The sequence below is a fragment of the Bison bison genome, unplaced genomic scaffold (assembly GCF_000754665.1).
Source record: "Bison bison bison isolate TAMUID 2011002044 unplaced genomic scaffold, Bison_UMD1.0 scf7180017864471, whole genome shotgun sequence".
Lineage (NCBI taxonomy): Eukaryota > Metazoa > Chordata > Mammalia > Artiodactyla > Bovidae > Bison > Bison bison.
Genome location: NW_011495032.1, coordinates 27,946,946 through 27,970,824, shown reverse-complemented (window position 1 = coordinate 27,970,824; position 23,879 = coordinate 27,946,946). Strand labels below are relative to the sequence as shown.

Sequence of the window (23,879 nt, the reverse complement as noted above, 5' to 3'; positions counted from 1 at the left end):
ATTCATGCACAGCCTGGCTCCAATCTGCTTTCCAGATTCATCTTCTGTCATTTTCCTTCCCATCCACTCTCCATGTTCTGAGCTTCCCTAAAGTGCCCTGTTCTTTCCGGTCACTTCACCCCTGTGCATGCTAACTTGTCTATAAGGAAAACAATCTTTCTTCTGTATCTGATCAATTTGTATGAATCTTTCCAGAACCAGTTCAGATATTATTTCCTTTTGGAGACCTTTCGTGAGCAGCAGAGTTAGAAAAGCTTCTTTTTCTTCTGTTTACGTTAAATTGTAATTATCTATTTCTATATGTGTCGATCTCCTCCCTAGAATATAATTTTCTCTGGAATGGAACCACCTCTTAGTCATCATTGTAACATTCCTAGAGCTTGAAACAGTAGCTAGAACACAAATACTCACTGAGTGACTGAAAGACTGGATAGATGACTAAATGAATGACCGGTCTCTAACTGTAAATAAGATAGGGTTAGAGCTCAGAGTTCCTGCCTATGAGCACTATTGTCACAGCAACTTTCTTAGACTTACTAGGACCCAGGCATGTTGGAGAGTTCAGAATTTCATTGATAAAAACAAGTAATAATGATGATGATGATAGCTAACATTATTGAATGCTTATTATGTGCTGAGGCAAAAACTGCTTAAGATTTAAAGAACAAGGAGCAGAACAAATCTTAAATATGGTTAAAGATAAGAAGAGAATAAAGATAATTCTGAGCATAGTTACACTTTGATATGCTACCCCAAAATATGACAACTGTCTAAAACTACACCTAAAGAACTTTAGATCATTTATTAATACAGAGAGGTTAGAGCCAAAGGAAAGAATATTCCTTACACGTGTCTGGGCTATGCAGTAATAAAAAAAAATATATATATATATATTTATATATAAATATATATATATATATATATTTCCTAATATCATTCTATAGTGGCTACAGTTACAATTATCCTAAGAAATTTCTGTCCAGGTCAAATCTACATGGGTGAAAATTAGTATCAGGTAGAGTCTCCCAGTGTTCCAAAGAATAGCCATATGATCTAGAAAGAAAAATAAGCCTTTGGTGACAAAAATTTGAGAAGAAGTGCTAACTGTGTATGCTCCTCTTAGAAACTTACAAGGTATGTTAGTTATTGTGGATAAGAAGACAGAAGTAAGAAAACCTATTCAATATGGCTTAACCCAGACCTTTTCACACGCATTTGAACAATAAATTTTTAAAATTAGAATGCTTAGTATTTATTTTCATGGAATTAGAATCAGAAACATTGGCTTTGGAGGTTCATAGAAACAGTTCTGCACTGGAATTCTAGCAGAGGGCACTTGCCAATGGGTTTGCAATGAAGACCTATCTGATTCAGAGAAGGTAAGATTGGCTTTTGTCTGGGCCAGAAGAGACTCATGCTTGGTACCATCATTTATGTGATAAAAATTCAACCCTTTATAAAGGCTTGGGAGAAAAAGACCAGCTCTTAATCAGTCCTTTGAATTAACAGTTTTGTTATGGCTGTCTCACACCCTCTCACACAGTCACAGGAATTTATATTTTCATTTTATCCCAAAGAAAAACTTGACCATCTTTCTTTAATACTATCAACCTGGAAGCTTGACAGTAAGGATTAAAAATTGCTCCTTCCTTCCCACTTGGTTATTGGAAAGGCTCTGAAAGGTAATCAGTCTTGTGAAGCTGCACTTTACAGTCTGCATAAAAACACCATGATTTTCCTTCCTCTCCCCAACTTAATTGAAAGTGCATAATATCACCCAGCTGGGGAAATGTAAACGGTAAACATATACAATATATCATGCTATCACACAAAAGCTGGTTACTAATAGGGACTGGGTGGTTGTCAGGACCAAAGGGAATCTGGAAAACAAGTCTTTTTTTTTTCATCTAGAATGAGAGTTCTTTGTGCTTGCCACCCAGCCACCCCCCTCCCCCACCACACACATACCTCCTCCCTCCAGACTTCAAGTTACAGCAGATTAAACCAAGGTCAGTCAACTCATTCCTTGTGTGTGTAATTCCAAGGGTCACCTAACAATGTATATTGACTAACACTCTCTTATACCAGCCTTTCAAGAAATGAGGCATTTTGCTTCTGGCAGGAGGTGGGGTTGGAATCATCCTGCTCCCTACCTACTTTGATTGTACTGACAGATGGTCCTATTATCTCTTTCCTCAGCTGCTAAACCTTAAGATCCTTGGCCTTGTCACCTCTTATCTTCCTCTACTTCATCAAACTCCTTTTGCGAAGATTATCTCCTTTTCTACCTCTGATCACCCAGGAATATCTATACAGGATCACACATGCCTTCAGTAGAAAATCTCAATCTTTTCAGAGTCTTCTGCAATTCAGAGGTTATCTACAATTACACCGACTTAGAAATCAACACTTTCTTCTCTGACCCCTCACCTTCAAGAGTCATGCCATCTTCTAGAATCCGTCTTTTATAGTAGGACTCTTAGGAGAAAGGATAACATGCCTTCAAAGTTTTCATCACTAGTTCTCTGTTATAGCATTCCTTCAAAAATTGCTCCCTGTTGCCTCATGAACTCAACTACTGCTATTCATTCATGCCACCTTATAACTGGCAATTGTTTTATTTTTGATGGCTGATACCCTACGGGTAGGTCAAAGCATAGCACTTGTCAAGGGTACTATGTCATTTCAGTTTTAATAGGTTGAAGGATATATTTTTATCTGCTTTAGCAGTGGAGATGATTTGAAACTTACTGAATTAAAACCACATTCATCTTTCAATAAGTTACATTACCTGTCAGCTGGCACTGGTGGATGGTATGGCTTGTTGACCTTGGCATAGAGACTCTCCAAGTGGTCTCTCTCTGGAGACAGTGGACGGCCATCTCGAGGGTAGCCCAGTGGTCCAGCCCGAGGTGGAGATGGAGACCTGTAGACATTTGCTGATGTACATGGTTCCCGGAAGTGGTTCACTCTGGCATAGTTGGGGTCCACTTCATCATCGTCCATATCATGCAGTGATCCAATTGCACCAGTAGCATAATCAATAAGACTTCTTGCCTGCTTTTCCCTTAGCTCCTGATGTTTTGCTCCAATCCTAAAAAATGTAGAACAAGATATATGTGAGTTTAAATGCTTATACAATGATAGACTCTCCTGAATCCATGTTAATTACTTCTTGTCAGTTATTTAACTGCCACTTTTCTGGATACTGAAGATCACATCATGCAGAAATGCTAATAGCAAACTCCACAGGATTCATTTTATATTTCTGACTTTTATTTGTTACATATGCTTCCCTAGTGGCTCTGACGATAAAGAATTGGCCTGCAATGTGGGAGATTCAGGTTCAATTCCTGGGTTGGGAACGTCCCCTGGCGAAGGGAATGGCAACCCATTTCAGTATTCTTCACTGGAAAATCTCATGGACAGAGAAGCCTGGCTGGCTACAATCCATGAGTTCACAAGGAATCAGACATGACTGAATGACTAACATTTTATTTGTTACAGTGTCTCCTGGAAAAGGCAATGGCAACCCACTCCAGTATTTTTGCCTGGGAAATCCCACGGACACAGGAGCTGGTGGATTGCAGTCCATGGGGTTGCAAAAGAGTCGGACATGACTTAACAACTAAACAACACCACCTTTACTTTTATAGCAATGCTATAGTTATTTAAACATTTTGTCTGTTGATGACTAGGCTGATTGCAGAGTCAGAGGCTGATTTTTATTAACATTTCTTCTCTATAAATGGGCTGTGTTCATGGGAACAGTCCATCTTTGGTGTAATATTCTAGAAGCCTACCTTGGGAAAGGGATGCATGTCAAAGAGCCCATCAGAATCTTATACTTTGTCTGTGACTTTCTTATTTGGTGCCTTTGATTTTTAGTGTATTCTTCTAAAGAAAAGCGCTTGCAAAAATTGATTTAACTATGAAAAAGAAATACAGAGGCTTTCTGGTCACTAAAAGCAGTGGTATCAGAGATAATTTATAAGAGACTCTAAGTTTTTGGTTACACAAATGGGGATCATTGTGTTTCATTATACAGAGACTAGGGACAGAGTAAAATAGTGAAATTAATAGGCTCCTGACAGAGACGAATTGGCACATATAAGTGAATTAAACACCATTACTGGCAGAACTCCACAGCACTAAAGCCTTTAGTGATATTACAAAATGCTACTGCTAATCAGTGTACCGTGTAGACTACCGGGAATGAGAGCAGTAAAATACAGCTCAGTGTATTCCAAACCCATCTGAATTTTGAAAATTTGACATTTAATCTGGAAAGTGTCAGATTGGATCTCCTAAATTCCCAGTTACATGTTAAAATGGACAAGTCACTGTGGCATCTTAGTGGATGACGGTGATATGATGGTGTCAGGAGGTGTTCTCCACTAAAGGGGAAAGAATGCAACCACATATAGCTGGGCAAATAAGGTGCATTGAGTACAGGAGGAGAAAAGTAAGACAATGCTGGCCCAGGAGGTGAAAGAAGGGCTCAAGAAAGGATGGGGATAAATCTGAAGACCTGGGCTCAGAGAATATGAAAGGATTGTGGGCTAAAAGTGAAAGATCTATATCTGCCTAGAAATATATATTGAATGCCTACATGAGTGAAAAAATAAAAACTGAATTCGCTATCTTTTCCTCTTCAAATAAAAACAGCTGTTTTTGCACACAGCAGCTAGTTTTATTTTACAGAACATCAAACTCTTTGTAAAAATCTTTAAAAGCCATGATCTTTCAAGGTATTTTCCTTTTGGTAGAATGTTTTTTTCCCCCCCTTTGAGTAAAGAGGAGGAAGAAAAGATAAAAATATGAAGAAGAAGGTATAGGACATAAAAACAGTATCGTCAAGTCACAACAGATGAAAATAAATGTCACGATATATTATTGCATATCTCTTTTGACTAGGTCAAATTATGTACCCTACACATAAGTAATGAGACGAATTTATATTTTGTGCAAAGGGGAGCTTGAATCTCCAAGGGATGTTGAATGAAGATGAAAGGAAGATTACACAGTAGGATACCCGTTAAGAGGCCCTGCCTATCCTCTTTCAATGCATGTTAGTCCCAGATTCACGGATGTTTGTTTTGAATAATTTTTGATGAAGAAGATAACATGCCCCATTCTGTAACAAAACAATCTTTCTAGGGATGGTGCAGACTGGATTATCAGGATGCTTGCTGCACTGTGATGGCAGGGACGGATATCCATTGCAAATAGAGCATAGGACATCAATAAAGTTGCGGGGGCGGGGGGGTGGGGTTGTGTGGTTGCTATTCCGCCTAAGTGGGAGACTTTCTAGATAAATCACTCAGTGGAAAGATGAACATCTCATGGTTGCCACACGGGGCTACACTTATGCATTAATGAAAGAGGAAAACACCAAGCTTGATTTTTCAAAGAATCACAGAAACAGAACACAAGACTCTGTATTCCTTATTTTATCACTCTCTTTCTCAGAGGTTTTCTCATTAATTAAGCTTGCTGAGTATGTAAAGATTCTCAGATGAAAAGTACTCCATATATGCAAAGCAGTATTTTATCTTGTACTTTTCTTTCTAAAACAAAACGAAATTTCTCCTTGATCTTTTCTGTGCCACTGAGTGCTTCAGTAACTAATTTCATATTAATCACTCAGTAGGTGAAACAGTAATTTCTCTGAACCACCATTATTATGCCATATATCAGGATCTCTCCATGTGGGGGAGGACAAGGCAATCTCTGAAAAGGGGTATGCTGCTGCTGCTAAGTCACTTCAGTTGTGTCCGACTCTGTGCGACCCCATAGACAGCAGCCCATCAGGCTCCCCCGTCCCTGGGATTCTCCAGGCAAGAACACTGGAGTGGGTTGCCATTTCCTTCTCCAATGCATGAAAGTGAAAAGTGAAAAGTGAAAGGGAAGTTGTTCAGTCGTGTCAGACTCTTAGTGACCCCATGGACTGCAGCCCACCAGGCTCTTCCATCCATGGGATTTTCCAGGCAAGAGTACTGGAGTGGGGTGCCATTATATGGAAGCAGAAAAGACTCTCTCAAGAGAGAAATGTCAAGGAAATAGATCTTCTTTTTTTGGTTGTTCTGACCTCCCTCTATCCCAATTCAGTGTGAGAATTCTAATTGTTTATAGTCATTTCCACGTAGACGTCTCTTTACCACTGGGAACTCAACCTGTTAAAATATCTATTTTTCAGAATAGTCCTGGATAGTACTCCCTTTTTATTGGATGGTACCACCAGCTTCCTCATTCTTCCCAGCACACTGCCTTTGAATTGTGTCAGTCTCCTGCCTCTCTTTTCCCCTACAAAAACATTTGTTTCTTTTTTTCCATTCTAACTCATGGATAGCCTATTTTATTTCCATTTCTATAGCCATAGAGTAGTGTCCAGCCTTTATATTGCCTGGTCTGCACCATCCAGCATGGTAGGCATTAACTGTATGAGGCTACATAAATTTAAACTGGAATTAATTACAATTTTTGAATATTTAAAATTCAGTTTCTCAGTTTCATAAGCCACATTGTAAGTACTCAACAGCTAAATGAGCTCGGGACTTCTATATTGGACAGTCCAAATGGAGGCTAATTCTAACACTGCAAGTTCTATTAGGTTGTGCTGGTGGGATTATGCTAAGATTTTTTTGTATGTCACCACGTCCCAATTTATACCTTAAAAGGTACTAGAATAATCTTCTTCAAAGAGTATTTCTATTGCATCACTGTCAGATCAAGGTTTTCTAAAAAAAGAATGTGACAAATGATGGAGCAAGAGTGTGGTTATTCCACTTTGTTCCTTGAATTCTAAATGAATGAATGATTGAGAAATTGAGAAGAAATTCCATCTACCATAGAATTAGGATACAGTCATCGTTTCAAACCATGCACTAAAATTTGAACTCCATCCAAAACAGGTAGTATGTCAAGAGTCCATATATAGCTTCATCTCTAGCAGGGTAGACATTTTACTGAAAATAAGAGAAAGAGACCAGAGAATTACAGACAAACTTTTGATTAAAAAAGAGAGTTTAAAGACAGGGGTATGATGCTGGAATAGTAGGGTAAATCTTTGTGAGGTTCCAACTTGAAAGTGGAGGAGAGAGAGAGCTAAAAGAGAGAAATTTCCACTGAGAGAGAAATTTCCTTCTACTTTGAAGAAACTTCATAGAGGTAAATGAAGAGAAGAGAAAGGAACATCAGTCCACTCTGTAGCTGATAAGGCAGGATGACCAGAGCAAGATAAACAAAGACAAACTTAGCAAAATAAAACCTTAAATCATCTAAGAGACTTCACTGTTGTTGTTATTCAGTTGCTAAGGCATGTCCAGCTGTTTGCAACCCCACGGACTGCAACACACCAGGCTCCTCTGTCCTCCACCACCTTCCAGAGTTTGCTCAAATTCGTGTCCATTGAGTTGGTGATGCTATGTAACCATCTTATCCTCTGCTACCCTCTTCTACTTTTGCCTTCAGTCCTTCCCAGCATCAGGGTCCAGGCTGATCTCTTGCTACAGCGATCTGCTCTCCCAAAATGTCAGGTCATGGAAAAGCTGTCAAGGTAGTGCACTCAGACCAGGCCTGAAGACATTTTGAGAGAATATATGGAACTGAAGTGGCTGGCAACCTTAGCTCATTATGCCTTGTCATATAAGACTATATTTTAGTATAGATTAAAAAAAACTAAATACCATAAAACATGAAATTAACTTAATGGATCACAATAAGTATTTAAAAAATTAAATATAGTAAAAGAAAATATTAGAGGTTATGCATGCAGTAAGCGTAAGTATAGTGTCAAGAGAAAAACCAAGTCATCTAAAAATCCAGGCAAATTCAAGCTGTCCTTGAATATGAATAAAGAAAAAAGAAAAACATCTCAGAAAACATCTGAGAAAACATCTCAGAAAACATTCCAAAAAATATTTCGGAAAAGAATGCAACACTTGTTGACCTATCTTGAAAAATTACTTAATAATGAAAAGCATCCAGCCAAGAACTAAATTCAAATTAAGAATTCAGCCCAGCAAAGCTGGGGAATGACAGACATGGAGGTGAGAAAAACATTCAATTAAATAGAAAATGAAGGCTAAACATTTTGTAGGACAAATCATTATAGAAAAATGTAAATATTATAAACTCTGCTAATATAAAAGTAGTATCATTATACTAATAAGTAGGTGATTTAGGGGAAAGTATTAATACTCAATGTACTTACTTCCCCATTTTTCTAAGGAAAGCATCAGCAGTTACCACTTAAAGTTAATAAGTATATGAAATACAATAACAAAAACAAAATAAAACAAATTTTCGGCAGAAGAGAAATACAAAAAACAAAAGCCCAATAATAGAGTGGAAAATAGATAACTGACTATGCCAAAGCCTTTGACTGTGTGGATCACAACAAACTATGGAAAATTCTGAAAGAGATGGGAATACCAGACCACCTGACCTGCCTCTTGAGAAACCTGTATGCAGGTCAGGAAGCAACAGTTAGAACTGGCATGGAACAACAGATTGGTTCCAAATAGGAAAAGGAGTATGTCAAGGTTGTATATTGTCACCCTGCTTATTTAACTTATATGCAGAGTACATCATGCAAAATGTCGGGCTTGATGAAGCACAACCTGGAATCAAGATTGCTGGGAGAAATGTCAATAACCTCAGATATGCAGATGACACCACCCTTATGGCAGAAAGTGAAGAGGAACTCAAAAGCCTCTTGATGAAAGTGAAAGAATAGAGTGAAAAAGTTGGCTTTAAGCTCAACATTCAGAAAACTAAGGTCATGGCATCCGGTCCCATTACTTCATGGGAAATAGATGGGGAAACAGTGGAAACAGTGAAAGACTTTATTTTCTTGGGCTCTCAAATTACTGCAGATGGTGATTGCAGCCATGAAATTAAAAGACACTTTCTCCTTGGAAGGAAAGTTATGACCAACCTAGACAGCATATTAAAAAGCAGAGATTACTTTGCCAACAAAGGTCCGTCTAGTCAAGGCTATGGTTTTTTCAGTAGTCATGTATTGATGTGAGAGTTGGACTATAAAAAAAGCTGAATGCTGAAGAATTTATGCTTTTGAACTGTGGTGTTGGAGAACAGTTTTGAAAGTCCCTTGGAATGCAAAGAGATCCAACCAGTCCATCCTAAAGGAGATCAGTCCTGAGTGTTCATTGGAAGGACTGACGCTGAAGCTGCAATTCCAATACTTTGGCCACCTGATGTGAGGAACTGACTCATTTGAAAAGACCGTGATGCTGGGAAAGATTAAAGGCAGGAGGAGAAGGGGATGACAGAGGATGAGATGGTTGGATGGCATCACCAACCTAATGGACATGAGTTTGAGTAAACTCCGGGAGTTGGTGATAGACAGGGAGGCCTGGAGTGCTACTGTCCATGGGGTTGCAAAGAGTTGGACATGACTGAGCGACTGAAAGGATCCCAGATGATCAAAAGGAAAAACACACTGTATGCTATAATAATGATGAAAAATAAGATATAGCTTAAATGTACATTAATAGGGGAAATGAAGTACTCTGCAGTTTAAAGATAAGGTCATGCTATTCCTGTATTATAAAGAGATAAAATATAAATATAGGTCTGCTGCTAAGTCGCTTCAGTCGTGTCAGACTCTGTGCGACCCCATAGACGGCAGCCCACCAGGCTCCCCCGTCCCTGGGATTCTCCAGGTAAGAACACTGGAGTGGGTTGCCATTTCCTTCTCCAATGCATGAAAGTGAAAAGTGAAAGTGAAGTCGCTCAGTCGTGTCCTACCCTCACCGACCCCATGGATTGCAGCCTTCCAGGCTCCTCCGTCCATGGGATTTTCCAGGCAAGAGTATTGGAGTGGGGTGCCACTGCCTTCTCCTAAATATACGTCTGCTGCTGCTGCCAAGTCACTTCAGTCGTGTCCGACTCTGTGCGACCCCATGGACTGCAGCCCACCAGGCTTCTCCGTCCATGGGATTCTCCAGGCAAGAACACTGGAGTGGGTTGCCATTAAAATATAGGTCTAGGTATTCATAAATATTTGTATGACACAAAATTATCTTTATACATGCATAGGAAACATTGGAAAGGATACACAAAAAATTCATAAACTGATTGCCCTTGGAGAGTAGAATTAAAGGTATACTATTTGAATTATTATATCATATAATTTTAGGATTATTTTTAAAAAAATTTAAAATATAAAAAGTCCCTTACAACTACTTACTGACTGTTGTAGTGAACCAAAATTGAAACAGAACTACACAGGTACCATTGGACATTCTTTCTTTCTAAACATGACTTGTGATGACTCCTGCCAACTCACTTATGACGATAATTTTCTTCAAATTATTGAACATTTGTTTGGTCCCTTGCAAATCAACTGCTTTGGCCTAATGTACCCATTTTCCACTAATCAACTATTTGATTCTAATTTTCTCTAGATTGAAGGCTGAACTCACTCATTTACAGCTCCTCATAGACCTCAATAATTCTCCCCCTCTCGAATTCATGAATCCAGTAAATTCTCTATTTATCTGCAATTGTTATATATTACTTTGTAAAAAACCAAAACAAAATAAAAAATCTTTCATTAATTCATTTCTGGATATTCAGCTTCCATAACTAAACTACAAGCTTCTTGAGTGTCATGTTTTTCTTTCTGCTAATTTTGGCTGATTGATTTATTGACTAATATTGTTGATATTTAACTGTATACCAGAAAGGGAAAAGGAACAATATCAAACTCCTGCTCACTATCAACCAGATATAAACAAGTAATAACAATTTATTGGTAAAACAAAGATGCTGTGTGTACAAAGGGTAAGTCAGTTCACCCTAATGATCTCGAGGAAGAATCATGAAGGCAGTGCCACATGAACAGGGCTTTGAAGGAACTTGCTCCAGGAGGACGGAAGATAGATGTAAGTAGTGTGAGGCACTCAGAGAGAAGGCAAGCCAAGAGGCACAGAAACCCATGATTTACTTAACACTGGGGTGTAAGTCTGATGTGGTAGAACACACTGGTTCAAGGTACCCACCTTCAGCTCCCAACAAAAGTAACACATTTAATAAAAATTATTGGCAAATTTCTATTAGGTTTGCATAATGTAAGTTTTGCCTAACAATAAAGTTTTTGGTGAGGAAAATCCTATTACAACTTTTTGTTTGTTTAGCCATTTATTATAAAATAAAAGAAAGATACAGAGATTTATATAAAACAAGTCTATGGATTAAAGAACTGGTATAAAGCAAACATGTTTGTAATGATTACCGAGATCAAGAACTCAACTTTTGCAGGATACTCCAGAAGGTTTCCATGTGTTCCTTCTGCATCACAAGCATGTCTGATTTATATATATCTCCTTTCCTCCACATTAAGAATTCTGCTTCTCAAGATACAGAAAACTCTGGAACTACATATCACATGGTTACAACTTGCTTTACTCTATATTACACATATAATAGTTTTGAGCTAAGAATACCATGAGCACCACCAATATGATTATTAAAAAGAGTTAAACTACTCTTTTTTATAAACGTCTTCTCCTCATCCCTCCATTTGTGTAGTTCTATATCTACATTTTTGAACTATAGAGCTGCTATATGCTATACTTCTATTCAACTCTCATTTAACTTTTAGTTCTATAATTAACTCATTTGTGGTAAAGAATCTGCTTGCCAGTGCAAGAGATGCAAGAGACAGGAGTTTGATACCTGGGTCAGGAAGATCCCCTGGAGTAGGAAATGGCAATGTACTCCAGTATTTTTGCCTGGAAGATTCCATGGGCAGAGAACCCCAGAGGGCTACAGTCCGTGGGGTCACAGAGTCGGACACAATTGAGCACACACACATCAGTGCACAAGTAACTTATTCAGACCACAATCTTTATGTCCCTGAAGATGCAGTCATGTACTACAGGGGTGCCCGACCTTCAGGATCTAATGCCTAATTATCTGAGGAGGAACTGCTGTATTAACAACTGAAATGAAGTGCACAAGAAATGCAATAGGCTTGAATCATCCTGAAACCATCCCCATGACCCTACTTTGGGGAAATATTATTTTCCACAAAACTGGTCCCTGGTGCCAAAAAGGTTGGGGACCACTGGTTTCCTAAATTCTTCAGGAAGAACTCATGGCATAATGCTTCTTAAGTTGACAACATACATATGAAAGCCAGTTTTACTGGATACAAAATTACTGGCTCTCCTTTCTTCCTTGAGTATTTAAACTAGGAAGTGAAATGCCATTCTCCAGTTTTTGTGACAAAGTGTTGATGGTGAAAAGTTGGATGACAATTTAATTTTAATTGTCATAAATTACTTATACAACTTGTTCTTTTTGCTTATTGGGGCAAATTGTTTGCTTTTCTTTAAAATCTAATAATAACATTCCGAAAACTAAGATCATGGCATCCAGTCCCATCACTTCAGGGCAAATAAATGGGGAAACAGTGGAAAGAGTAGCAGACTTTATTTTCTTGGGCTCCCAAATCACTGCAGATGGTGACTACAGCCATGAAATTAAAAGATACTTGCTCCTTGGAAGGAAAGTTATGATCAACCTAGACAGCATATTAAAAAGCACAGACATTACTTTGCCAACAAAGGTCTGTCTAGTCAAAGCTATGGTTTTTCCAGTAGACATGTATTGATGTGAGAGTTGGACTATAAAGAAAGCTGAGCACCAAAGAATTGATGCTTTTGAACTGTAGTGTTGGAGAAGATTCTTGAGAGTCCCTTGGACTCCAGGGAGAACAAACCAGTCCATCCTAAAGGAAATCAGTCCTAAATATTCATTGGAAGGAATGACGCTGAACCTGAAACTCTGATACTTTGGCCAGGCGATGTGAAGAGCTAACTCATTTGAAAAGACCCTGCTGGTGGGAAAGATTGAAGGCAGGAGGAGAAGGGGATGATAGAGGATGAGATGGTTGGATGGTATCACTGACTCCTTGGAGTTGCGTTTGAGTAAGCTGTGGCAGTTGTTGATGGACAGGGAAACCTGGCATGCTGCAATCCGTGGGGTTGCAAAGAGTTGGACAGGACTGAATGACTGAACTGAACATTACTAGAAAAATCATTTTGGTTTGATAACTCTTTCAGTATTTTACATATACTTTTAAATTTTATACCAGGTGAGTTTCTTGAATTATAGCTTTTATTGTTAATGTTGTGTGATGCAAATCGAACATAACAAATAAATTGTATTTTTATATACTGAGTGAATAATCAGCAAGTGAAAGTAATAAAACAATACCACTTAAAATGGGATTAAAGACTATTAGGAACTTAAGGATAAATTTAAGAGGAGGTACTGAAAACAATAAAATACCGATGAGAGAAATTAAGGAGGATCTAAATCAATGGAGAGTTTTATCTTGTATGTTGATCAGAAAACTCAATTATTAACATTACAATTCATTCAAATTGTTCTACAGACTCAATGTCATCTCAATCAAACTCCTAGCAGGCTTATTGTTCATATTTGTATGATTTAAAAATTTATTTGGAATGCTAAAGAGCCAAGAATGACCAAAACAATTTTGCAAAATAAAAATAAAGTTCGACTTACACTACCAAATTTGAGATGTACTACAAGCTTTCGTAATCAAGCCAAAGGTTAGACACATAAATGAATGGAACAGAAAAACAGAGTCCAGTAACAGACTCATACATATTTGGTGAAGTGATTTACAATAAAGGTGCAAAAAACTCACTTAAGAAAGGACATTTCTTTTGACAATTGGTACTGGAACAACTAGATATCCATAAAGGGAATAAGAAACTTGTGTCCTGTGTTATACCATAACAAAAATCAATTCAAGATGGAAGACAGGTCTGAACATGAAGGAAATCACAATAAAACTTTTAGAATAAAATAAAAAAGGATATCCTCACAGCCTTGGAGTAGGTCAAGAGAGGACACAGAAAGCATAAGCCATAAAAGAAATTGGTAAACTGGACTTCATTAAATTTAAAACCTTCTCATTAAAACATATCAAGAAAACAACAACAAAAAAATAAAACATATCAAGAAAACAATAGACAAATGAGAGACACTCCTCACAGCACACACATATCTAACAAAGGATTTGTATCAAATACATTTAAAAATATAATAGCAATTCAATAATTTTTAAAAATGACCCAATTAGAACTTGGCAGAAGGCTTCAACAGATGGATTACAAACCAGGATCTAGAAATGCCCACTAAACAAATGAAAAAGTGCTCAGCATTGTAAGTCACTAGAGAAATTTAAATTAAAACCACAATGAGATACACCTACTAAAATGAAAAAAAATGACAACACCAAATGTTAGCTAGGCTGAGGAGCATCTAGAATTTTCATACACGACTAGTGGAAGTATAAGATGGCATAACTCCTTTGGATTATTCTTATTATTAGATACTAATAATATTTGTGACTCCCCCCCCATGATTGTATAACTTGATTCTCACAAGCTACAAAAGTCCCAACTTTATAAACGAGGAAACTGAAGTTCAGTATTTTGTCTGAGAGGTCATATTTATTAAGTGGAAGGAACTGGATTCCTGAATTCCACCCAGGTGTTCTACTTCAATATTAAATTTTCTTTCATTTATACTAACCACAAAAAGTCTAAACATGAGCATGCTTAAAAATTTATAACAAAAGCTGTCAGGTACTCAGATGGAGACATAACCCCCCATATGCCTATACCCAGTTCTGTCTGCAATAATTATTAAGATTTAGGCACATTTTTAATCTATTCTTTCCTTCAAACTTTTTTGCTAAGTGTTCTGTAACCAAACCTAGTCGTTTATCTCCTATATACTTCAGAAGGTATATCAAATAAATCATAAACATTTTTATTATATAACAATAATTCTATTACTTAGCCCACTTAAAAATTAATAATATCCCTCGGTGTCCTAGTCCATAAACAAATTTCCCCAAGTGTCTTAAAAACATCTGTCTTTTCCATTGAACTTACTTGGATCAGGTTCCAAAATCTATCTACACCTTGAATTTGTTAATGTATCTTAAGTCCCATTTCCTGTACAGACATGTATTCTTTTTCATTTTTGCTTTTTTATTTTTCCATGCCATTGAATTGTTACAGAGACCTGGCAGATTGTCCTATACGTGGTCCCACATGCTGGATTTGGTTGCATCTTCATAGTGTGATTTAACTTATTCCTACATCCCCCATATTTCCTGTTTATGAAAAGTAGCTCAAGAGCAGCACTGCCCAATAGATCTTTCCACGATGATGGAAATGTTCTATATATGGGCTGTTTCATACAGTAGCCCCATGCAGCTACTGAGCACTTAAAATCTGGCTAGTGTGACTAAGGTACACATTTTTTATTTAAACAGCTACATGTGATTGGCTACCACCCTAGACAGTGCTGTTGAGATATTTAGGTTCAACCTTTTTGGAAAGAGTACTGTAGTGGGTGAATATTGGTTCTCCAAAAGATTTATCCACCTGGAGCCTGCTATTATAACCTGTTTTGGATAAGGGGTCTATGTAGGTATACTTAAACATCTATGATGAAATCATCCTGGATTCTCCAAATGAACCCTAAGTCCAACGACAAGTGTCCTTTTAAAGAGGAAAGACAGAAGAATCAGAAAAGAAGGCATCCTGAAGGTGGGGGCAGAGATTACAGTCAAGCATCTATAAGCCAAGGAATGTCAAGGATTGCGGGGAGCCACCTGGTGGCTCAGATGGTAAAGAACTTGCCTGCAGTGTGCAGACTCGGGTTCAATTCCTAGGTCAGGAAGATTCCCTGGAGAAGGGAAAGGCTACCCACTCCAGTATTCTTGCCTGGAAAATTCAATGGAGAGAGGAGCCTGGTGGGCTACAGTCCACGGAGTCTCAAAGAGTTGGACACAACTGAGTGACTAACACTTTGCACCAGAAGCCAGGAGAGAGGAGTCAGGCACAACTGAGTGACTCTCACTCACTTTCACCAAGAAGCCAGGAGAGAGGTATGGAAGGGATTGTCTCTTAGAGCCTCTGGAAGGAAACAGTTCTGCTGATTCCTTCATTTTAGACTTCTGGTTTACAAAAGAACTAACAGAGAATATATTTCTCTTCTAAGTCAAGTTTGTGGTAATTTGTTACAGCAAGCCTAAGAAACTGATACAAATACCTTACAGGAAGCATGTGCTTTGAATTGTGCCATTTCAGGGGGCATATGACCTCACATCTTACTTAATGATGCTTAGGGTGATCCTGATGGCTCCACTGCAAAGTTCCCTAATCAATTACTCATTTAATTATTTCTTCCATTGAAGATTTTTGCCTGAACTAATGATTTCTTTAGGGGTTGCAAAATGGTAATTTTAAAAGTCCTTATCCCTCTTACATTTATTAGCTGGGATTAGTATACAAAGAAAAACAGCCTCAAAATTTTGGGTATTTTTGATTACCCTGAATTATACATAGTATAAAGAAGACAGAATATATCTTTTTAGGGGAGATAAAGGGTTGTGAATATCATTTTAGACTTCTGGTGTTTAAAAAGCTGATGTTTTTTAAAAAATAGAGATTTAGGGTTTTAAAAAAATAGAGATTAAAGGTTTTCAATCAATTGTATTGCTTACTCTCTTTGTGGCATTCATTGTCTCCTATACTTTGGCCACTTTTTTGCAAAGAACTGACTCATTTGAAAAGACATTGATGCTGGAAAAGATTGAGGGCAGGAGGAGAAGGGGATGACAGAGGACGAGATGGCTGGATGGCATCACCAACTCGATGGACATGAGTTTGAGTGACTCCGGGAGTTGGTGATGGACAGGGAGGCCTGGTGTGCTGGGATTCATGGGATCGCAAAGAGTCGGACACAACTGAGCGACTGATCTGATCTGATCTGATCAGTTCAGTTCAGTCACTCAGTCACGTCCAACTCTTTGTGATCCCATGGAATGCAGCATTCCAGGGTTACCTGTCCCTCACCAACTCCCAGAGTTTGCTCAAACTCATGTCCATTGAGTCAGTGATGCCTTCTAAACATCTCATCCTCTGTCGTCCCCTTCTCCTCCCACCTTCAATCTTTCCCAGCATCAGGGTCTTTTCAAATGAGTCAGTTCTTTGCAAAAAGTGGCCAAAGTATAGGAGTTTCAGCTTCAGCATCAGTTCTTCCCATGAATATTCAGGACTGATTTCCTTTAGGATGGACTGGTTTGATCTTCCTGCAGTCCAAGGGACTCTCGAGAGTCTTCTCCAACACCACAGTTCAGAAGCATCAATTCTTTGGTGCTCAGCCTTCTTCACAGTCCAACTCTCACATCCATACATGACTACTGGAAAAACCATACCTTTGACTAGACGGACCTTTGTTGGCAAGGTAATGTCTCTACTTTTTAATATGCTGTCTAGGTTGATCATAGCTTTTCTTCCAAAGAGCAAGCGTCTTTTGATTTCACAGCTGCAGTCACCATCTGCAGTGATTTGGGAGCCTAAGAAAATAAAGTCTTTCACTGTTTCCATTGTTTCCCCATCTATTTGCCATAAAGTGAGGGGACTGGATGCCATGATCTTTGATTTTTGAATGTTGAGTTTTAAGCCAGCCTTTCCACTCTCCTCTTTCATCAAGAGGCTCTTCAATTCTTCTTGGCTTTCTGCCATAAGGATGGTGTCATCTGTGTATCTGAGGTTATTGATATTTCTCCCAGCAATCTTGATTCCAGTTTGTGCTTCATCCAGCCTAGCATTTCAAATGATGTACTCTGCCTATACGTTAAGTAAGCAGGTAACAATATACAGCCTTGAAGTACAGCTTTCCCAATTTGAAACAAGTTCGTTGTTCCATATCTGGTTCTCACTGTTGCTTCTTGAAGTGCATATATATGATTTTAAGTACATATAGTTTTGAAATAATAATACCAATATTACTAACAAACTACTGAAAGAAATTTAAGATTTTCATGGCTCTATTTTTGTTGTTCTTGTTGTTTCTTGGGTTGCAGAATCTTCCTTCCTTAACCAGGGATTGAACCTGCGCCCCCTGCAATGGAAATCCTAACTACTAGACCACCAAGGAATTCCCAGTGGCTCTATATTTTGTCAGAATATATCCCACAAAATATGTAGAGTCAAAACGCTGTTCCATATTACTTCAAGTATTTCTTTTTTGTGAATCATTATGCAACCAATGTTAGGTTATTAGGTTACTCATTTTGGTTCGCTTTCCATTTTGAGGGATTTCTTTTGGGTTTCTTTGAGTTTAATTTCATTTGATAAGTTACGTAAAACATTTCTATTGCCAAATTCAGCTGTATATAACATGTAGGTTTAGAGCTTTCAAAAGTCTTCCTTATCTTAAAAAACATATATTTATTTTTTTCAAGTGAAAAAACCAGTATTATATATTTGTACCCATAAAAGGTAGATTACTTGAAGCATTTTCTCCTATACTTCAGCTTTTTTACATAGCAGTATCTAAAAGACAATACCATATTAGTAAACAGAGATTTTTCTCACTTAAAAAAAAGTTTCACAGTAGTCTACTGTGTGGACATGCTTTTGTTTCCCTAATGAATCACATATTTTTGAACATTTGGGTATTTCAAACTTTTTTGCTATTATAAATAATGTTATAATGATGAATCTTTGCAAAATATTTTTGCCATTGCAGTATGACTGCAAGGTCAAAGAGAAACTCACATATAAATTTCCTAGATTATAACAAATTTCCTTCTGTGATTGTTCTATTTTGCATTACCACATGTAGTATAGGAGGAGTCCCATTTCTCTGTAGTCCAAGTGACAAGACTCTGGGACATGTGATCAACCTGGGTGAGAAGTGATATTTCAGTGAAGTTCTAATTAGCCTGTCTCTTATTATGTGATGCTGAGTATCTTTTCATATGTTTAAGGGCCATTTTCATTTCCTCTTCTGTGAGCTGTCCATATCTTTTGCTGATTTTTCTATCAGATTGTCATTTTTCCCCTCGGTTTTTCAAAGACCTTTGTGTAGTTGTGATATGAGCTCTTTGTATATAAATTGCATATTTTTTCTGAATTGGTCATTTGCCTTCTATAATTTCACTGAAAAGTTATTCATTAGTATTTCGTACTTTATACTTTACCTTCAAAAGCTTTGTAAACTGTTGTTACTTTTGCAGACAATTTTTTGATTGATTTGTGTCATGAGGAATGTGTCAACAGTGTAACTGCCTGACTTGACCAGTGTTAGGAAGATGTAGGTGCTGGAATTGTCTTTGTTGCTACTGTGTGAGTCTGAACAACAGAGCCAGAGATGAATAGATAGTAGAAGAGGAGGTTGCTGCCTGTAGTGGTACCAGTATTCGAGGTCAGAAAAGGTTTTTCAGGGGAGAGCTATAGGGTAAAAGAAGTAGCATCATTAAAAGAGATTATAAACTACCTGCTGTTCAGTTTTCTTTTTTGACAGTGGAGATAATTTGTCCAGCTATCCTTTCTGCTTTTATAATAGAAGCTGCAATTAGGTCAGTACAATTATCCTTTGTTCCAGCGAACAGGCCCAGTTTCTTCAGCTTTTCCTTATGAATGCCATTTCAAGACTGCAAGTGTACCTGACCAAGAACAATTACAGGCTTTCTAAAAATTATTATTATTATTATCACCATCATTATTATTCTAACAGTCAATACAATTGCATGCAATCTTTGTGATCAATGCTTCTTCTTTTCGACAAAGCTATTTTAACTATTAATATTTTTAATATTTCTCATTCCTGCCCAGGTGCCTATAACATTTTCAAAATGATCTCCTTTTGTCCTGTCCATTTTTCTTGTCAGCCCAAACCAGACCTGATGTCTAAGGGAACTAGATTGATGGGATAATTTATCACCTCTCTCGTAATAAATAAAGAGATATAAATATATTTCTGTGCAGCAAGTTTTGTATTCTGTAATACTGATATGCAAATTCTTTAATGCTGTTAGTTGAATCTTCTTAGAATTTTTCTTCATGGTTTTCTCTTTGCACACACATGTAGCCCATGGAGTCCTTCTTGGTTTTCAAAATCAAATAATGCTATGTATCATGGATATTATGTTTGAGTATTGCACATGACTTTGTGCCTGTGGTTTGCCAAATATCATGGGGCAAAGGTCACACTGATGCCTATTAAAGCAGATCAAACATTGAAGTTTGGAAAGCCTGTGAGTCAGGTGTGGTTTCAGACCATTGTGATTCTGGGGATCTTAGGTGGTTCTTTGCCTAGGTGGAATGACTCTAGCAAAGATTAACCCACATAACCAAGAACTAATTAGATTTCCCAAATCAAATTTTTTTAATCTATTCAAGAATAAATATATTTCACAGTTTAAACTCATGGCAGTAATTTCCAATTCCTACCTATTAGCTGCTTTTTTAAAAATGTTAGGTGGCAAGGTTCTTCTGTCCCTTCCTGCTGTTACTAAATTCTACCATTTCAAGAGAACTGCCATTCAGTGAAGGTTCTCCTATTATTGCCATTTACATTTTCCCTAAATTTGTACCTTTCCCAGACCCATTAAATTTTCTCCATTGCTAATGTACTGAGTTCCTGTAATTTGTATTCTCATAATGTGGACACATTTCTCAGAAGTGCTTAGTAAACATCTTTAGTTTTCATGGGAAATCAGCCCCAAGGAGAGGCTGGGGGAGGAGAGGATGAGGATGCGTGGCAAGAGTGCATGTGCACACTGTCTACTCTGACAATGCCTGGGTCTCCTGCAGCAATCCTACACTGGGCCCCTACAAACGCTGCCATCAGGCACGGAAGCCACTGGAAGACGTTTCCCTGTTGCTGGCCAAATTAATGCTGAAAAGTGAGGCATAAGAATCTGCCCTTGAGGGGGTCTCCTGGTAGTACAAAGCTCATGACCTGATGTGCTTCATTATTATTCTTATTAACATTTTACAAAGCAAAAAATACCCTTATTTATTTTTAAATTCTCCCAGTTCATATGTGTCCACTATTTGTAAGCACGTTGGGATCAAGAGGAAAGTAAATGTTTTGTATTAAAATAATCAGGAATACAGCAACTTTTAATCCTAGGGACTGCCAGCGGTGATATCAGCAAAAATAAATGGCTGCCCTTTGACATAGTGGTGGCTGTCATCATATGGAAAAGAATGGGGCTGAGTCCCTAATGTTGACTGTTTTGGGGTACTTGGAAGTCTGCATAAGTTTCCTGGGGGAGGAAACAGGAAAAATACAGAGAATCAAAGGAAATTAGCTTCATTTCCTTTCCATTCCCTTCTAACTCTTCTTTTCCTTCTATTTTGTCACCTGGAATTTCACACCTGGACAGTGCCCTCCTGGACATGTCTTTGATCTCTCTCTCTCTCTCTAAGTTTACTCACACAAAAATGTGCTGAAGTGCTGGGAACTGGACACCCACACAGCACACACTGCTCTGTTTCCTTTGTTTTCCTAGTCACAGATGCCAGGTTTCTCAAGACTATGAAGCCCACTCCCAGGTCACAGAGAATCTTCTTTAAAAGAATTCTGAGTTCACGAAGAACTCCAGAAATACTACCAGCCTCCATAGGGCCTGGAGAAGACTGTTTTAGTTATGGAGCCCTGGACTGCATTTGAGACAAGGATAAACACATGCTTTATACCCACTATCTCCATCTAGCCAACCTGTGTTCCCCCAATGATGGAGAGTTTTAAGAAGCATAAAGTACAGTCTTTTTCCTATCCTTTTTATGCAAGATACTTTTCAAAGGTCAGTAAAATATTTTACTTAACCACTCTATTTTCTGCAGTGCTTATTAGGATTGTCACTTTTGGCTTTTAAAGATGTGACCCTGTCCTAGAGAAACCATATAGATTTTATTCTCAGAAGTCCAGATACATGCCTAAAAGGAGGCCCTTCAGTCAGTTTGGTTACTTTGGTTCCCAGGTTTACTGAGTGTTGACTACGTACTAAAACCTATGTTAGACTAGACAAAAAGGACAGAGGACACTTGAGTGCCAAGTGGAAGACCCAAAGGCTTGCCCATCAGGTCTGAAAATCAAAGTCTCCTGCTAATCCCCGAAGGAACAGGATCTGCTTATTAGAGAGTAAGGTCTGCTTATTAGAGATGATCCCGTGCCAGAAGCATCCTTTGCAACTGGCCTTCCCCCACGTACACATTAAGGATGGAACATGGAAAAGGCCAAAAACCATTTTAGATGATCCCCATCATGAAGCCACGAGAGAAGATCCAAAAAACTAATCCATGTGGCGCCTGCTGCCTAGGGTGATTCTGCAAAAAAACCGTTGGGCAATTAGGTAAGAAGACAGCTACTAGAAATGACCCTGTGCTTTCTCCAACAGGGACAGAGGAGAAATATTCAACCACAACCACTGGTTCCAACTTGCATGTGTGGAGCTTGGAGGAAGGCTTTTAAAAGGACCATCTTCTATATGTACATGATCTTGGGAATTACAGCAAAGATTTTTTATTTGACATGACAGGCAATGGACCCTTGACAAGGGAGTCTACTGACCTGTCCTCATTCATTCCTCCAAAAAGACCACTAGATACTATACCAGCCATATTCTTTGGAGCATTCACTCTCAGTTCCAAGCACAGCACTCATCTCGACTGACTCCCTATTCCTTGGTCCAACTAGGACCCTTTGCTCCAGGTTTTATCATTAACAGAGGTAACTTCTTAATATTAAAAAGAGGCTTGGTTTCTCTTTTATTGGAACTGTAAATTGCAAAAGTAAAGTAAAAAGTAAAGCCTATAAAGTGTTGGGAAGAAGGGAGGGATTGGCATATTTTATTGTGGTTAGCAGGGTACTGCAGTGGTCTGAATTTTAAGATGTGAGGAAATATCCTTCAATTCCCTCAATTACATCTTATTTAGGCTCCATCTACTAGCAGTAAAGAAGCATACATTTTAAAAAAGAGGAAGGATATGGCTAAACATATCCTTTTTTAAATACCAGGCTAGCTGATCTCTTAAAGAAGAGATGTTTAACTACTGCTCTGTACAGAATATCTTTCTTTTACACTTAGACAAAATCTAATCTCCTTACAATGAACAAGGAGGCTATATTACTAGACATTACTCCTTTGTGACTTGGCTTAGGCCACTCTCTGTTCTCCTTACCAAACTCTAATCCTGTGGCATCCCTTGCCTCAGGCTTCTTTAGCACTTGCTGTTTTTTTCTGCCTGAAACCGGCTGCCCTCAGGTCTTCCTGCGGCTGGTTCACCACTGTGATTTGAGTCTTAGGACTTCATATTTTCCCCCAAAGAAAGGCAATGCCAAAGAATGCTCAAACTACTGCAAAATTGCACTCATCTCACATGCTAGCAAATTCTCAAAGCCAGGCTTCAGCAATATGTGAACCGTGAACTTCCTGATGTTCAAGCTGGTTTTAGAAAAGGCAGAGGAACCAGAGATCAAATTGCCAACATCCGCTGGATCATCGAAAAAGCAAGAGAGTTCCAGAAAAACATCTACTTCTGCTTTATTGACTATGCCAAAGCCTTTGACTGTGTGGATCACAATAAACTGTGGAAAATTCTGAAAGAGATGGGAATACCAGACCACCTGATCTGCCTCTTGAGAAACTTGTATGCAGGTCAGGAAGCAACAGTTAGAACTGGACATGGAACAACAGACTGGTTCCAAATAGGAAAAGGAGTACATCAAGGCTGTATATTGTCACCTGCTTATTTAACATATATGCAGAGTACCTCATGAGAAACGCTGGGGTGGAGGAAGCACAAGCTGGAATCAAGATTGCTGGGAGAAATATCAAAACCTCAGATATGCAGACGACACCCACTTATGGCAGAAAGTGAAGAGGAACTAAAAAGCCTCTTGATGAAAGTGAAAGAGGAGAGTGAAAAAGTTGGCTTAAAGCTCAACATTCAGAAAACTAAGATCGTGGCATCCAATCCCATCACTTCATA

General features: G+C 38.2%; 1 protein-coding gene across 2 annotated transcripts in view; it reads right to left on the bottom strand.

Annotated features, from left to right (window-relative positions):
- The window catches only part of PARD3B (par-3 family cell polarity regulator beta), a 1,088,076-nt gene that overhangs the window by 181,818 nt on the left and 882,379 nt on the right, over positions 1-23,879 (bottom strand). For both annotated transcript variants that reach the window (XM_010861024.1, XM_010861023.1), the window contains one exon: positions 2,792-3,094. In XM_010861024.1, the coding sequence (XP_010859326.1) occupies positions 2,792-3,094 (303 nt within the window). The remainder of the gene's footprint in view (positions 1-2,791; positions 3,095-23,879) is intronic.